Consider the following 19179-nt stretch of genomic DNA (forward strand, 5'->3'; position numbering starts at 1 on the left):
CATCCAACTGGAAAGTACAACTACAGAAGACATTGCGGCGTTGTTAAAGATAAACCCACGACTGGTGTATTGACAGAGCTAATTCTATTTTCTACGCTTGCACAAAACGTAGTAAGCGGGACAAGTAGATAAGTGCTTTTGAAATCTACGAGCAAGAATGGTGAAGCAAATCCAAAAGAAGTGACTCGAAGAAAGCGAGCTGATACTATAGTGAACCAGAGCGATAGAACACGCTTTGAACATACAAAAGGTGCTTATAGATAACACTATCGACAGGCTAGTGAATACTGTATTGTATAAATTAGATGAAGTAACGCACTAAAAATAATTATGACACGATTGAATATCAATACGGATATATACAATAATGTAAAAGAAAGTAATACAGAAAAAACTTAACATAACAATTAGGCAATAATAATGTTATAATTTTAAGTAAACAAAATAACTTTAAAACACTTAAAAATGAAATTTGTTATAATACATAATCACCGACTGAAATAAGTAGTCGGTTTAATACATTTTATATTAAAATGGTATATATGTACTTTAATATTGCGAAATAAATTAATAATAACTATGATACTTTGGGCAATATCGTTATATACAGGGTGTCAATTAAGTCTGGAACCTCTTTTTTAATTTTTGAACCATAACAGAAAGAAATACCAAAGTTCACACGTGCTTACTGGTGATAGTAACGCACACATCTGCCCAATTACCGACCGGAAAATCCCTTTGGGGGACGGTCCACAAGGAGTCAGACAAAATTCTTAAATAGCAGCATAGGTCAAGTTTGGTATCAAATTAAAGGTCTTACTTAGCAGAGTACAATGCCGCAAACCGGACTTCAAAAGGTGGATTCATTCAGTAGTTATAGCTATTTGAATTTTAAAACAATTGAACAATGTAAATTATTAAGTATTACAAGTAAACACCAATTTTTAAGTACCTGTGATCAAAGTAAGTGTTCAAAATGTTCCCCTGAATTTCCCATAGAATTTTGTCTGACTCCTTGTGGACCGTCCCCCAAAGGGATTATCTGGTCGGTAATTGGGCAGATGTGTGCGTTACTATCACCAGTAAGCACGTGTGAACTTTGGTATTTCTTGCTATTATGGTTCAAAAATTAAAAAAGAGGTTCCAGACTTAATTGACACCCTGTATAGAGGATAGGTTTGTAATAGTTATTTTGTCAAGCTTAATACGTTTTCATAAATAATGAGGTCTGCTCAGAATTATTTTGAAATGTATAATTGTATTAGTAATAATAATTACACTAACATTAATTATATTATTGTTAATGATTGTGTTGTAATATTTGTATTACATTTTAAATGTACGTTTTAAAATGTAAAACCCAATTAAAGAAACCGCTGTTATTAACAGTTTTGTTTGAATTTAATTTTTGTGGAATTTAAGCTTTTATGTTTCTTTATATTAGTTTCTCAATAAATTTCAAAAAATTTAAAAATGTACCCATTTTTTTAGAATTAAAGTTGGAGAATATGTTTTGGTTAATGGACCGATTTACAGTATATTATAAATTTTTTAGGTGAATTTAACTCATTCTGTAAGTTTCGATATTCATTACCTTATTTGCCACAAACGTTTTGTACTTAACGTAACTTTCCGGTATTGTTAATATTAACATTTAAAGTGATAGGTGAGGTCCTACCTTTAAAAAAATGACCTAGTCTGGTGATTTCAACCGAAGAAAAAGCAGATTATGGCTAAAAGTGTTAAAATTTACTTTATCAATTTTCAAACATTTATGTAGAAAAAACCAAACAAAAGGTGAGTTTTAGTCTATAAAACATGCCTATGTGAATGCACTAAAAATCATTGTGTTTTAATTTTTAATCGAAATAGATAAAATTACTTGAAAAAACCAAACAAAAGGTGAGTTTTAGTCTATAAAACATGCCTATGTGAATGCACTAAAAATCATTATGTTTTAATTTTTAATCGAAATAGATAAAATTACTTGAAAAAACCAAACAAAAGGTGAGTTTTAGTCTATAAAACATGCCTATGTGAATGCACTAAAAATAATTATGTTTTAATTTTTAATCGAAATAGATAAAATTACTTGAAAAAAACCAAACAAAAGGTGAGTTTTAGTCCATAAAACATGCCTATGTGAATGCACTAAAAATCATTATGTTTTAATTTTTAATCGAAATAGATAAAATTACTTAGGGATTGTTGTATATGGGAAGGAAGCATGTATACACGGCAGTCATCGTGTGTATGGGTCCTGGGTTCAGTTTCCCACAAGTCTAATACTATTGGTTCCTGTTTTACTTTTTGTTATGTAAAATTGGGTACAAAAAGAGGTAGAGGTCTTTTATTGTAGGGTATAATATTGCAGACCAAGCAGGAAACACTCGGAAACGTACGCACCGTACATTCTCGGTCCCTGCGTATCGTACACTTCGCTGCTTCACCTTGTTACACACAACTGTCATCAATATTTCATGTAAATTTTGTTTTTACAAGATCTATCCATTTTTACTTTTGTCCCGATCAGTTTTTTTGAAAATATTCTACGAGGAATACGAAATGAATCTAACCATCCACATGCACAAAAAAGAACAACATTTAATTCAATGATTTTACAGACTTTAATACACTTTCAACAGAAAAACTACAATAAAGAACTAAATTACATAACAAAAATATTGCTATATTCAATGGTCATACGTGTAGTATAACTTATTGGCAATATATTAAAAAAAACATTGAAAAGAAGAACTAGAAAAGATAAGACAGCATAAAGGCTACCTCAAGACACAAAACAAGTATTTATTTGCACAATATACAACACTTTATTGAACCAAATATGCAAAACTTTAAAAAAACAACACTCACAGAACAAGCAACAAACCATCCCAAATTTTACGAAACCCTAAAGACAAAATTTCAAAAGATAATAAATCAGGTGTTTATGAAATTGGATGCGATGACTGTGACAAAATTTATACTGGATAAACAAAAAGAACGATAATAACACGATTTAAAGAGCATTTATCACACACAAATTATGGAAGAGTTTAAAATCTGCTGTAGCCAAGCACAGCATTGAATTAGAACACAGAACATAAATTAAAAATCTAAATAAAAGAAGTAACAAAACCAATGAACTTAAATGCTTGGGAAACACTACAAATAAACAGAAATAAAGAAATACTCATAAACAATTAAGAAGGCCCTATTTAAAACTCCAGTCTTATTTCTTTTTAATTTATTCAAAAATTTAACTGGAGTTATATTTAATTTTTCATACTGGCTAAAATATTTCCAAATGTTTGTTGTTTACATATTACACCAAACGGTATTTAAATATTAATTGTAATAAAAATAATGTAAATATTTATTTGTGGAGTCGCCTGATGATGAAAGCTTTGGTTTCGAAAGGCCTCGTCCAAAAAATACACCATTTGGAAAAGAATTGTTTCATTAACATTTCGTACTATTTAGACGAAATTGTTCCCAATTGCTCCAAGAGTCTTCAACGATTTCATGCTGTTATTTTGAAACTATTCCATGTATATCCGTTATTATCAAAGTAAAAGCGAATTCATGCGGTTGTTTTGAAAATATTCTGTGTATATCGGTTGCTATCAAAGAGTAAACCGATTTCATGCAGTAATTTTCACACTATTCTATGTATATCGGTTATTATCAATGAAAGTACAAAATCTTAAGCCTGATAACAGTTTTGTCAAATTTGGACCAACCTCGACTCAGATGAATCCTAGGGAAGTGTGTTCAAGACTTTTTGTACTTAATATAATTAAGTGCTTTTATAAAGGCTGATCAAGATTGGTATCGTGATTCCCAGTCATCCTGGGAATTTCAACAGGTCATGAAGTATTTATATTTATTGACATAGCAGTTGGTCCCTAACTGTTTTATTTATGTATTTTAGTAGGTAAACGCTGGCTCAGTCCTTTCCGAACTGGACAGTTTTTTGTATAGCGGGCAGCTGCAAGACCTTCGTCCTCCCAGCTCAAAGGCCAAACTCCGATCCTCCACTGACTGACCTACTCAGGCCACGGCCGCCTCTTGAGTAACATTAGCTTACGCGCAACACCACGATTTCAAATACAAGTTCTTATTTTATTACTTTCATCCAGTTTTACTAGGGAGGCATGAATATTCAACTTTAACACTTATTCCTGAATAATATTACCTTGTTTTTATGAGACGGTTTAAAATTACATAGTTGGTCTCAGGAATGTCATTTCGGGAAGAGTATAATCAATCAGAGCTGGCACTCTTCTCTACGTAGACGTGGGTTTTATACAGACACGACTGAGCAATCCACGTCATTAATTTATATTTTTTATTCACTGTGGCCACTGAATTCTATGTCAACTTTTAATTTTACAGTATTCACAAATTGAAAATTCTAACAAAATATTTTAAATACATAACTGTAGTCATTGGTTTTGGCTTCTTTTTACCTAATAACGACTTGAATAATAAACATTTTTATGCCCAAAACCACGCGATTATTTTCCTTTTCCTTTGTTTGGATAAAATAACACTAATTTTATTTCAGGAAAAGGTTAGAACTTCTCACTGATTTGGGTTAAACAATTACTTGCTAACATCCCATGTATGAATATGAAATATGCGTAACAAATGTTTTGACGATATTTTGCAATGTAAATGACTAACGAAATAAAAATTGAAATGATGTATATAAGACGTGTTAGTAAAATAACGCATGGTAATGTTCAATGTTTCAATTCCATTAGGTTTATCAAATGCGATCCAGAGGGATTGACAGCTTTAATAAGTAAAAATTATTTAATATTACATTTTAATTTACAATATCACACATAGAAATCCTACTAATAATACTCAATTTCCCATAAGTTAATATTGTTACACAAATATTACAGCTGTAAAATATAATTATCATAATAATGTTGAAATTTTGCAAATTAAGAATGATACATTTCTCATTGGATCCATGGTGTAGATAGAGTGCTTGGATTCATGGGTTCAAAGCATGTAAATGTACCAATAACATTTTTGTGAGGAATTAACAGAGATTAATTTTAGAATTAACACTTCTAAAAATTTAACAGAGATCAGCTTCCTTAGTAAAAAAGTATGAGGATCATTCGTGACAGCTCGGCATCCTTCTACGAAAGGTTTGAAAGATTGGTAACTCAGCTCAAAATTTAAGAGAGGTTGGCTTCCTTCCTTAAAGTATTGGAGGACTGTAACTCCTTGCTTTGTGAGAGATCAGCATCCTTCTTTGAAAGTTCTGAAGAATTGGATTGTAGCAACCCAGCTCAGAACTTGGCTTCCTTCCTTAAAGTATTGGAGGACTGTAACTCCTTGCTTTGTGAGAGATCAGCATCCTTCTTTGAAAGTTCTGAAGAATTGGATTGTAGCAACCCAGCTTAGAACTTGGCTTCCTTCCTTAAAATATTGGAGGACTGTAACTCATTGCTTTGTGAGAGATCAGCATCCTTCTTTGGAAGTTCTTAAAAATTGGACTGGCAACCCAACTCAAAAGCTTGGACAGATCGGTATCTACAGTCCAAAAAGTAGGAAGCCTATATATCTCTTGTTGAAAATTTAGTAGGGATCAGGAAGCTTAGATACTTCTTGCTGAAATTTTAGAAGGGATCAGTGGATATTGAAGATTGGTCTGTAGAGAAATTTTGACGAACCGAAAGGATATATCCCAATTAACAAATAACAGTGTACATATGTACACACTTTAATAAACAAAAAACGGCGCGGCGAAGCGCGGCTCTGTGGTCAGTTTCGAAAGTATTAATCTTCCTCTTCGTGTTTCTCATTCTGTTGTGTGATTACGACATAACTGATCGGTATTGCATGTTCACCGCCGCGATCGGCTATTCGGGATTCAAAAACAACTGAGATCCTAGGTAGTACCCTCTTTACAGAAATATGAGGACATATTTTTGTAAAGATCTACGGTCTACTGAGCGTCTTCCTTTTCATCTAGGCGCCAAGATTTATTTTGAAAAAACAAAATCTTGTTTTTCTTGAGACAGAATAAAAATTGATCGATTGACACGTAAACGAATGATACATAGCGTTATGCAACTTTCAGTCCCTTTCATGTGTGCGACGGTTGTTTTAAAGTGAGTCAAATAAGGAAAATATGATCTGAGAAAATAATATTTAATATTTTCAACCCCTTTGATACCTTTCCACGTTGACCTCCACTAAAACTAGCGCGGCTGAATGTGTGTCTTTTAGGAAAAATTCCTCATTCGAGTTCAAGGAAAATCAGGTTGGCTCTCGGCTCCTAGATGATTTTTTACTGTTTCTCCTTTTATTTTTCATATGAGCAGTTTTCCATAGTTGCGTTGTTTGGGATATTTAAAAAACAGCATTTTCATCAATCCAGCTTTACATTTCATCAGCACGATTTATTTTTTTAGATTCTAATACTATAGATATATTACTATTAAAATTGTTGTTAAATGTATATACAATGTTTAATTATTTTCTTAAAAATAGAACACAAGATACGAATTAAACAATGGCTCAATTATAATCGGTCCTTGTGACTATTGCTAACTTTATCGTCATATTTTCAATATCATCAGATTCTTGGAATCTGGATTGATTTACTCGAATCATTAATCATATGGCTTTAAAATAACATCAGTGTTGATTTAATTATACAATCTGAGACCTAGCCATATTGACCAGCCATTAATCATAGCTGGTTACTCAGGACAGCGACAATTACACGATTGAATCGATATTACCTCGCACATGGAAAGTGTTTTGTAAGGTGTTAAAACTTCAGGGTTATTGGCTGGTAAAGGTTATTGGCTAGACCTAATCGCCAGTCAGTGTTGATGAGGCTCTGCTAATTGGTTGGACATGTGGCTCAATAATAACTCACACACACGGCTCCGTCAGCTCTCATAATTGGAATCGTCACTTTATTGAACTCTGATAGGTAGAAAATGGTATAACTTGTGCAGGTTTAGGGTAGTCTTTTTAATATTTAAGTTGCTGTTATTCATTTGGGTGATGAGTTAATTGGGTCAGATGTGCCAAAAGAAACACAGCCGAGAATTTTTTTTAGATTACTTTGACTGAATTGGTTTTTTTATTCAAATACTTAAATTACCTAGTTTACCTGAATCATATTTTGTAACTTACAAATAAAAAATATATTCCACAATAACCGCCATCTAAGGATATTTTGCTTCTGATGGCTTTACCCACAAATTACCCAATTATTTGGGCAATTGCTCGTAAAGAATTCATCAAATTTGGTGAGTCCCTTATGAGCAACCATTACAAGAGCACTAAGAGTCCTCTTCCGGTTTGTGAAATATGTAGAGTAGTCTCCATGTAAATGTACTAAAACATTTATAAAAAAGATTGATTTCAATTAAAATTGATATAAATTATCAGAACGTCTTCAACTATAATCACACTATCAAAAACTATCAGCCTTGATAAACCATTTGATCAAAGCTTGTAAACTTGTACAGTTGTCACCAAATCCCAACAGACTTTATCAAACCACTTGATGAAGGTTGATCGGCTATCATCAAAGTTGACCAGAGTCACCAGATTTGACTGGGATTGATCGAAGATTTCCATGTCAGATCAATGGCAATGTGGAGTGGTCGTACTATGGTATCTCGTAGTCACGAAACGTAAAGAGACGATCAAATTTTCCTTTCTTCATACTGAACCACAATTTTTGAAGAGAAGATGTAAGAGAATGGTACAAAAAATGTAAGACAATGGTACCCCAAATACTGAAGAGTTTTACCTAACACTACTCCCAGACGAGGGATGATGGGTCGATGTTTATTTTGAGACAATCAAGACGTGCACGATAATTAGGTGTTTACGTCATATAACAGACAACAGAAAGTACAACTGTAAGGTTAATGCCATTCAATGTTCATCTTTTCCAACGTAAATTGACTTTACTTGCATTCACCCGATGATCCCAGGATGACGAATGCAGTTGTTATTTCTCTGATATGTCGCAATGCTGTTGGTTCTCTAGAATTAGAATTCCAGTATTTGATTTGATTTTATGGGAAAGTAAGTCTGATTTCAGATATTACCAAACCTTTTTGATTATAGCGATTGTTATGGATTTACAGATGTAGCATGTTTGCCGTTGAGGACAATTTATTGTTGCTACATAAAAATTAACAGACTACTGTTTACCAGAAATATTCAAACAGTTAATTACAAAGATCAGTAGATTAGTATTCTGAAGTTATTTGATATTATTATTAATGGAACAGTTTTTTCCTATACAAACAAACACGGGCATAACAAAAACCGATGTCCCATTTAATCCATTGGATATCCAGGAACGCCTCATTACTAAACGCAAATATCAAGATATTTTCGTAAAAAGAGTTGGTCGCTAGGAAAAGTTTTATACGGGGGATGACTGTTGAAACAACACAGAGGTCCTTTTAGGACTAAGTGTACTTAGAGGTTTCTTCAACTTCTTGTCCTAACTAGAACATAAAACATATGGTCGGAAAATTAAGAAAATCAGAGGTTTAGTCTGTTCATAAATGGACAAAACTAAATAGGAATTTTAACTACAAAAATGCTCAAGAGAATGAGTATATACACAAATAAAAATAATACCTATAATAAACTTTGAGTTTTGTCACTATAAAACGAATTTTTGCAATTTTTTAAAAGTATGCTGCCGTAAAAATGTGTATTGTTTCATTTTTGTCTTGATTGTTCACTTATACATATCACTTAATTACATTATTTCCATTGTACCTTTGACAGACCTTGTTTAACAATAGCTTAAGAACTCCTAAAACTTAGAGAACTCAAGATAAATGTGAATAGCAATCAACAAATGAAAACTATCTCGCTTAGCGTGTATAAATGATTTGAGAACATAGTGTTGTTTATTTAACACAATACATGCTTACGCAAAAGCAACTAATATAACTAATTTTAAAATTGAACACAACACAACTCTGATTTTGGATTTCTATTTTTGAGAAATCTTTTAAGCATTGTTCCAATGAAGTTTATTGGATTAGGGATCAGATAAAAGAAAATTAGGGATAACGGATTTCTTTCCGTGCAAGTTTAATTGTACCTAATTGTGACCGTAAAAAACAGAAGAATTTATCTAACGCAATTGTCAATAGAACGGATCCAGTAGTAAAAAGTATCGAGAACGGAACGAGTTAGTCACTTTAAATTGTGCCAATCTGAGTGATAGTGGACTTAATACGGTCAGCCTTGGACCGTCTCGTATAGACGTGTTACAGTCTCAAGTACGTCGAGGTGAGGCGCGGCAATAGGCACCCTACCCCTCTCTCCTTCCACCTCCACTTAGCTTGTGCATCTCCCCTCATATACCTTCTATATTATTAGCTTCTAACACTTACACATCACTCATTGTTAAGATCTGTCATAATTGATGTCATACATTTCTATTCGCTCATTATTCTTCTACCTGTAGGTAAGACCTTTACCATTACTTTCTGCATCATTCATCTCTACATTATGTACGTGATGGATTACTTACATTCTTAGTTCTATTTGATTAATATAAATGTAGTTAAGACCCAACGTCATTCATAATGCATTTTATACCGTTCGACTGCTATAGCTGTGTTTCCACTTGGATAGATTTTATGTAAATCAATAATATACTCTTCTAAGCACCAATAGCTTCCCCAGGTAGCATCCACAGAAGCGTTATTAGTTTCCTTAGCCATGTGCCGAAATTTCCCCGACCCTGATGGCCATTGGGAAGTCCCCATTTTCAGGGTTCTTTTGGTTTCACTACTTTCATATACAAGTTACCTTCAGTAGAGTGGTTTCATCACGGGTTTCATCACTCCTGCCCGGTAAACGAGAAGTGTGATCCTGAGTCAGAGGTGGTGATCATTGGAAGAAAATCCAATGCCCACACTTATTTCTTTCCGATTGCAATCGATCCAAAAACTCGCATTTCTAAAGAGAACGGTATCGCTTACATGAACAACATTCGTAATAAATTTCGGTGTCAAGAAGGAGTGATTGACTATCACAATTTCCAATAGGAAAAACATTGCTTTCTTCAGATATTTAAAGGCCAGCATGAACCTAATCCTTAATTAATGTGATCAATTGGTGTGTTTGAGTGATTGAATGTGTATTTGCTTCTTGTTCATAATTTAGAAAATTCATTTCAATATATAGATCTTTAATTGTATTAATTTAATTTTGTATAGGCTAAGACGTTTTTTATTTTCTATTAAAAATATAAAGTCAATAATTGTATCAAACGATTGTAAATGTACGGTATGAGGTTGAGTGGTAGGGAAGGCTTGGTATCCCTAACTCCGCCCCTTTTTTCATTTCATTTTCATTTTTCATTACACGTCAGTGGAACGGAGTCCTAATAATCGAAGAGCAGACTCTTGTTTTCTAATACCTGCTGCAATCACATAAATAAAATTTGGATCAAACTGCCACCACTTTGTCAAAAGGGAAACTTCGATCTAGAGAAACATTGTTACACACGTTTGTAAAACACTAACCCACAAATAGTTATCAAACACATACACCACTTTTTAATAACACATACAAATACAGTCACCAAGTTAACTTGATGGTTGCCAGCGGCAGACTGACCAATTTATCTTGTATCTGAACAAAAATAAATCCTTTAGATAAGATAAGGAGAGACACAGAGATAACACCGAGAGAGGCCTGCAGTCTTTTAACTATATATTGGGGAGTACATCTACTAACTACTCAGATCTATAACTATTAATCGACCTCTAGTTATGATCCGAGTCCTTTACACGTCAGTCATACAAACAAAGGACATCCAGGGGAGAGCCCGTACCACTACCGTCGTCACTCCTCATAGTTTCTGGCCTCGGACATGAACCTTGGAGACGCCTGTCTTCACTATGAAATCCAAACTATTTCATGGACAAACTAGGCCTGGCAGAACTGGTCGACCTAATTTACAAATCCGTTGTTCCTATAACGTAAATGAAAGCGTATAACGTGAATTCATATTTCAATTTGTGTGCTTCTGTCCACAGTTTTAAGAACAATAAGACATAACAGATAAGAAATATAGATAAGAACAATAAGAAATGTTTATGGGAAATCAACACCGAATGGAAATAAGTGCATATATGAGTGAAATCGCACAGTTTTACCTACTCACAGCAGTTTGATCTAAATAATTTTGGAGCTGTTTCCACTTTGAACTAATTAATATGTAACCTTATCCGTTTAAGCAGGTGTAATGAATACTCATATATTCTTTAAGATTCGATTCCTCAAGTCAAGAAAAAGGTGTTTGTATGTCACGAGGAATTTTAGGCATTATTTATAATAGTGATTTAGAAACTTTGTATCAGGCTCACAGAGAAACAACTGAACATAAGTATATGATAGTTTTATTTAGTTATACTCGTATGTATGAAAAATGACTGAATGGTATGAAATATTTGTATTTAAAATAATGTAGTTTCCTTCATTAATTTTTATAAAAAAGTATAAATTCTTTAAATTATATTTCATTTTTAAACAAGCCAACCCTGTGGTAATAACACCTACAACTACTGTAAAACCTCACTATCTAATGTTCAGCCATTTTTCCTTGGACGTAATTTCAAAATTGCTAAATCCCTACCTTAAATGCCTACAGGTACTCAAGAAACGTTTACGATCACTTTAAAAATATGTTTCAGCCTTCATAGAAGTGACTATGAACCAGGAATGATAATTTTTAAACATCAGCTGTAGGAAAGATATTGTGTGATGCAGTGGAATAATGTACGATTTAATTGTTTTGCCTTAAAAATGTTTTTTTTTTAAAAGAACGTTAGTATTTACCGTTATCAATTGATTCACTGATTAAGGAGGTCTCATATTATCAGACACGTTTGTACCTCCTCCTGAGGTAAAGTAAGGACTCACCTCAGGAAACCTCACCTTTTTTTTTTTTTTTTTTTTTTTTTGAAAAAATAAAATTTACCTAAGGAGGTACATTTTGTTTTTTCTAAGCTCCATATCTATAGCTAAGACCTTTAGACCCAACATCATTCCTCCAAAATTTGGTCTCCGGCCCATACAGTTTTAACCAAGCAGAAGAACTAAACGCTTTCAGTCGCAACGAAAAGTAAATTAACACCTGAAAACCTTTCTGCAATGGCCGTGCTTTTCTGCATGCCTCGGCGCACGTCGCGCATGTTGGCGTTGATGGATGGTCCTCGAGTCGGCATTCATTGAAAAACTCCCCAGTGTGATCGTAATTAATTCATAAAAACTCATTAGTCAGAGTAGTGGCCCTGTTGAACTGCGAACTTGACCAGGGATTTCTGTACGTGTGAGCTTTGCTTGCTCGGCACGTATTGTTGGCTATTATCGTCGGCCTGCACGAGACTTTGTCTGGCCACAAGTGTCTAACCGGTACAGGAATTCCCGTGACTTCTGCATGCACACAAACACCCTACCTGTTTAGTCATGCCTTCTATTGGACTGCCAACTTGACCTTGCAGGGTTTCTTCGTCGATTGATTTCTATAGCAACCGATTCCGGGAAGCCTATTGTAGCAATGTTGTTTACTTTTTGCTTAAGGTGTGTATCTAAAATTAAAATTACATCGATCGACATATGAACAGTTTCCATAAAATATATACTTGTAACTGTCACTTAGTGCAAGTGCCTTTTCCAAACAAATATTTAAATCGTTTAAGCAATTGACGAGTTGACCTTCATAAATATATACAAACGTTTCAGCGGTCACGTACACCATGCTTAGTTTAAATCCAGTCTGAATAGTTTAGTTACTGGTGGAACTTGTCAGTTACAAATTTGTACGGCTGTCCCTCTTGTTCGACTCAAATTTATATCTAAAAACATTCACTGATGTGGTAATGGTGGAAATTTTAAATTTGTGACATCACATTTGAAATGTGATGGATTAAAAAAGAACGCACATGAAAACAAATGTACAAAAAGTGGCCACAAAACGAACACACAGTTTCACATATGTGTTTTAAGATCCTTTGGAAACGAAAGCAAAGAACACAAAGATTCATTTATTTTGTAAATATCATAAACAATAAAAACCCATTTAACTGCGAATATTAACGAATGTACAAAACTAATTATGTATATTAATTCCATACTTTTTTTGTTAACTAGAATTATGATTACTATTTTTGGATTTGTTGTAAAATTTCTTTTATTTTTAAGGAGTTTATTTATTATACTGTACGCATGTAGGATATTTGGAAATACATTATGATTAAATTTAATTCAATTCATCATGTTTTATTGTCAGTGGACAAAAGACATTTACATGTAAATCATCCAAACAATCATCGGCCCTACTGGGACTCCGCAAAACGTTTCCAACCACCCTTTATATAAGGTTTACAAATATCCTTCATACTTACAGTGTAGTTTGTATTATTATGTTTTTGACGATGGAAGGATTGTGAAGGAAACAGGATTTTACGGAAATTCGCCATCGTTCAGTGATAGAAAATCAGTAACACCACGTTTCGAGATCTGCAATCTGATCCCTTCCTCAGGTGGATAACTAACCAAACACAAAACTACAAACTGTAATGTATGGATGTCTATGGCAGTGTTACCGATGATGAATATCCGGGAAATTCTTTCTACAGAGGTTTTGAGCTCTTAAATGACCAACAACCTTGGACGTCTACGATTTCGACTACGGTAACATTACTTTTTATGGCTCACTTTTTTGTCACATAAATATGTATAAAAAAATTAATAAACTTTGTTGTTGTGACAGATGGTGTTGAAGATGAGATAGTGGAGCGGAGGCAGCGAGGCTATCAGGCTGTAGTTGACTGCACAGGGCAGACCGACCCTAACCGAGCACCAACATCACTGGCGACAGACCGGAAACATGGCGCAGGTGATGATCAACGACAAGGCCCACCAGGGTGTGTTCAAGACCAAGTCCAAGAAGGAGAAGAGTGACTGTTTGAACCTGCGGAAGACCCTGCTCGGCACCAGTCCTCGACTGGTCATCCTTAAGTCGGCCGAAGATTTGTGTATAAAAGGATTCGATATTAGTGTTAAGAAACATAAACAAGGTGACAGAGTGGTCGAGCCCAAAGTGAGCGAAAGATTACTTGTCAGTGAAAAAGACAAGAGTGCAGCCCTAGAGCATAGCAGTGCCGAATCTCAGCCGCAACCTCAGAAACCCGCCGCTTCTTTTTGCTGTAAGTACCCAGATGTATGTATGTCTAATACCCAGCAGGGATCACTTCTGGCTAGTTCATACCTTCCAGTTGAACCCACCACTGGGCACAGCAAAAACCGATGTGTCACTTAAATCTGGGCAACCTTATGGAGGGTCTAGGAGCGGCACATCACTAACCGCAAATGTCGAGATTCTGGGGTTCATGGGCAATTCGATAGGCCTGGTCTACTGCGGGAGATGACTGTTGGAGTTGGTGGGAATTCAATTGAGATCGTGTAAAAGGTATCAGAACAGTTTATAACTGAATATATTTTAAACGAGTAAATCAAATGAATAGTATAACTAATTTTGATTCAATTCAATTCTTTATTCACACATTTGATTTGTACAATTTTACAAGCAATATACAAATATTGTGTTTTGATGGTAATATAAGTAATATAATGGAGTAATGTATAATCAATGAAAGACAAGCAAGAACGAGATACCTTTACTTTCTAAGTAAAAATTGAAAGGAAGTCAAAAATTAAACTTGAGGAACTCCTTAAGAGAATGAAACATTGAACTCTTTAGGAGGTTTCTCAGCGATCTCTTAAACCCAGAAAGGGAGGTTTCTGCTCTTATAATATACTAGTAAAAGTGGAAACAAATTAGGTTTTAGAGAATTTCAAATACACAAAACTGAATTCCAACAGTCACTGTTTAAAACAATTCTTCTAGGTACCACTTTATAATAGTTTTAGGGATTTCAATTTACACGAAGTTTACGGTTTACAGTTAATATTGTACTGTATTAAACTAAACCAACACGCAAAAGTGTTTTAATGGACAATTTGTAAATACTAGTAAAAATAAAATAGGAAATAATATGCTATTAGAAATAAGAAATATAGACTTTTGTGACATATTCCATGGATACACGAATCCAATATATCTTATTGATGTGAATACAATACATCATGTTAGAGACTACGGCCAATTATAAAGCCATTCGTTGAATTGTAGCCATAGTGAAACGACCTTGACACTTAACTTGAAAGAACAATGTTAGTCCTATACTTATATGCCCTAATTTTTGGTCGTAGTATAATGGGAGAAATCTCATTTTAATTTTATTAATACTCATCCAAACGATTTTCAGTGTTTCTTATATATTTTATACTTTTTGAATATTCAACGTTACGTACAAACACTTTGAGAATTTGTTATATTTACTCTTATTACTTAATTCTAATTTTTAATTAATTGATTCTATTATATTCCACAATATGTATTACGCTGTTATCTATCGAGAAATTCTTTATTAAGATAGTTTCTTTTCTTTCTTTAAATGTTGCTATTACAAAACAATATTCAAACAATACGTTTGGATGCTGACTGATTATATCTTAAAAACTCCCACAGATCTCCCAAAGATCTACGACTAAGTATAAATGCGTAAACGAATTTGAGGTTTAGCGTTGCTTTATGAGGTTATATCAAGATGTCCGCCTTCACGGCCGCAGTGAGCGTATTTGAGGTTAGTGCTCGAAGGCGAGTGCGACCGATGTGAACTCTGAGCTGAGGCAGCGATGATGTAAGTTTACATTGAAAGGTCGACGAGGTACAGTGTATGTCTTACATGGCGAACGGAACAGGTTACCGGAACTAGGCCTTGATCCATATACTTACTCCTGCACTGCTTTGCTTCAGAGCCGGATAATTTATACCCTATTGCTGCTTTGCTTCAGAGTCGGATAATTTATACCCTATTGCTGCTTTGCTTCAGAGTCGGATAATTTATACCCTATTGCTGCTTTGCTTCAGAGTCGGATAATTTATACCCTATTGCTGCTTTGCTTCAGAGTCGGATAATTTCTACCCAATTGCTGCTTTGCTTCAGAGTCGGATAATTACTACCCTATTGCTGCTTTGCTTCAGAGTCGGATAATTTCTACCCTATTGCAACTTTGCTGCATAGTCGGATAATTTCTACCCTATTGCTTATCACTTAGTGTATAAGCTTTATAAAACTTCATAAATGTCCACGAAATTTGTCCCTACGTCTTTCTCCCCTCTCTCTCTCCCTCCCTCTCTCCCTTAAAATAAGGTTAAAATAGCGTGCCACAACGCTGGTAAGATTTGTTTATTTCAACCTAGTGTGTAATTATGTATTAGGCTAGTTATTTACCTGAAGAAGAGATCAGATTGCAAATCTCGAAACGTAGTGTTACTGATTTCTTGTTTCACTGAACGATGGCAAATGTCCGGAAAAATCCTGTTTCCTTCACAGTCCTTCCATCGTCAAAAAAAACCTTCAAACACAGTAACAGTATTATGTACAATTATCGTTTAAAAATATTTAATTAGCAATGCCTTAAGTAAAATTCAATTCCAAAATTCGATTTGGTTTGTATAAAAATGTTTCATGTAACCGGATTGTTAGAAATAGTCCGAAAAATAAGATAATAACATTTGTGGTACCTACATATATAATAATAAACTTCTCAATTAAATTTTAGGGGTCGAATTTGAGACGGTGAGGGGAAACCCTGGCGGCGCGCGGCGGTGAGGGAAGTGTTGCAACTATCGCGCTATTTATTGGGTCATCGTGTCAAGTTCTCCGGGCCGGTTTGTTCGAGCACGCTATGACAATCCCTAACATGCACTCGCGCACCTAGTCACACAAACAATCAACAATCTCCAGGACTAACTGTGCATCTCAGTCTGGATCGTGAACGTTCACTCGCGCACCTAGTCACACAAACAATCAACAATCTCCAGGACTAACTGTGCATCTCAGTCTGGATCGTGAACGTTCACTGTGCACCTTAACATCATTGTTCCACTCACCTTGAATCGTGAAGGCGCGTGAAAGTGTGAGAATCCTTAGACGTATGTTTCTGATAGAACACATCAAAAAGATAATTTTTATTTTATGATGGGTTTTAACGACTCTACTTTTCAACCCTGAGACATTATTAAACCATTGTAGTGCGAATAGCTCTACGAAGTTTTTTAATTGGTATTTCAGACAGATCTCGTAGAACTAGTCACATCAATTAATTTTTTAAGGAAACTTATTGCATAAACTTAGTCTGTTTCTAGGATCACTATTAGGGTAAAGGAATAGAGGTCACATGTCAAACATCAACACGGAAAATCTTTATTACGTAATTACGGCTTGAAATTGATTGTTCTTCATTATAAACATGTAATGGAAATACAAAACACACACACACACCACAATAATTCTTTATTAAATGAACATGAAATACAGTAATAGTGCAATGAGAAAAGCATACTTAGGTTGACTATATACTACTTGACAGGAACTCTTCTAGTGTATACTCTGGTCCGGCCACTAGAAAATCTCTCAGTTTTTTCTTGAGTTTATTTCCTGATAAGTTTCTGAGTTCTCGGACGATGTAAAAGGGATTTTTTTCCCATAAATTGCAGTCCGATGTTGAGGTAAGAATAATCTGGAGGCGTGGCGAGTGTGGTAGTTGTAGGTCTAGCCTGTCGACATGTAAGATGGCTTCGTAGATGTAGAGGGTTATAACAGTGAGTATGCCAAGTGACTGAAAGGCTTTTCGACAACTCTAGAGAGGCTCTAGACCGGCTCTCTAGAGGACTGCTTTCTTGTGTACGACAAAATATATTCTATTGAGGTTTCCAGAAGAGCAACCCCAAACTACCGACCGATATCACATATGAGATTCGAATATTGCGTAATAGGCTGTTTTCAAAGCTTCCAGAGTTCCAATCCATTTCAATCCTTCGATAACATAGATGCCAGAGCTGATCTTTTTGTAGATGTTGTTTACATACCCTGTCCATGAAATGTTACTGTCTAGAGTAACCCCTAAAAACTTGATCTGGTATATCGGGGATACTTGGTATTTGTTCTTTTCTTTTGCTCAATTGTACTGGTTGTATTTTCCCAGGGTTTAGTGCTAGGTCATTGTTTTTACTTTCAATGAAGGTATTTTTCAGTGATGTCAAGGAGTTGGAATAAATTCCTTCTGAGTCTTTTTTTATCAGGAGAGTTGTGTCATCTGCATACATTATGTAGTGAGTGCTGTGGTTTTGCATAAAAGAGGGAAGTCATTAGAAGACAATATAAATAGTACAGGGCCCAGCACAGATCCCTGAGGGACTCCTCTCGTGATTGGCTGAGGGTTTGACCTGATTTTTTTGTAAGTCCGGATGCGGTGTGCAACCGTGTGTTTAACAACCTGGATCGTCCTTAAAGGAGGCTCGCAAACCAATCTTTTACGATACGTCTAAATCCTAATGTTGCTAGTTTTTCAGAGATCAGGCTGTGCCCCGAACAGTCAAAAGCCTTGCTATAGTCGAGAAATTAAGCTGACACATATTTCTTTGTCATTAATGTTGTCAATGATAAACTTGATTAGGCTGATGATAGTAGTGGTTTTGAAACGCATGATGGCAGTCAGAAATTAGACTATGTTGTTTATGATGGTTCATTAGTCTTGTTAAGACTAATTTCTCAATAATTTTTGAAAATGTTGAGATCAGTGATATGGGATTGAATGGTTTGCTTTGACTATCTCTCAGTTTTGATGAGATTCCACAGTACTTTAGGCTTATTGACAGATGTTTACATGAGCTCTGCATTGGCATTTTGTTGGAGTATTCTAAGCTATTGGTCATATGGTTTCTTTCTCTTCATAGTGATTTCTTTGTCTTGTATATTTCCTATCAGTTTGTAATTTTGCAAGGCTCTGAGGTAGGGGGCTTTAGAGCAGCTGATTCCTCAGCATTGCAGGTTTTTATTGAGAGTAATGATTTAAGGTGGTCAATATTCTTTCTGTTCATTTGTCGTCGGAGAGTTTGAGTCACGTTGCTATTAGGCAATAATTAAGCCTACATAACTGAGCTGTGTGGTCTGATAATCCAGACTGTATTATGATTGCAGTAATGTCTTGGTCAGAAATGCTAGT

General features: G+C 34.8%; 1 protein-coding gene across 1 annotated transcript in view; it reads left to right on the plus strand.

The window, feature by feature from the left end:
• The window catches only part of LOC124368886 (scavenger receptor class B member 1-like), a 100135-nt gene that overhangs the window by 29035 nt on the left and 51921 nt on the right, over positions 1 to 19179 (plus strand). The window contains exon 2 of the mRNA XM_046826385.1: positions 13817 to 14252. Within this exon, the coding sequence (XP_046682341.1) occupies positions 13934 to 14252 (319 nt within the window). The 5' untranslated portion in view covers positions 13817 to 13933. The remainder of the gene's footprint in view (positions 1 to 13816; positions 14253 to 19179) is intronic.

The sequence above is a fragment of the Homalodisca vitripennis genome, chromosome X (genome assembly GCF_021130785.1).
Source record: "Homalodisca vitripennis isolate AUS2020 chromosome X, UT_GWSS_2.1, whole genome shotgun sequence".
Lineage (NCBI taxonomy): Eukaryota > Metazoa > Arthropoda > Insecta > Hemiptera > Cicadellidae > Homalodisca > Homalodisca vitripennis.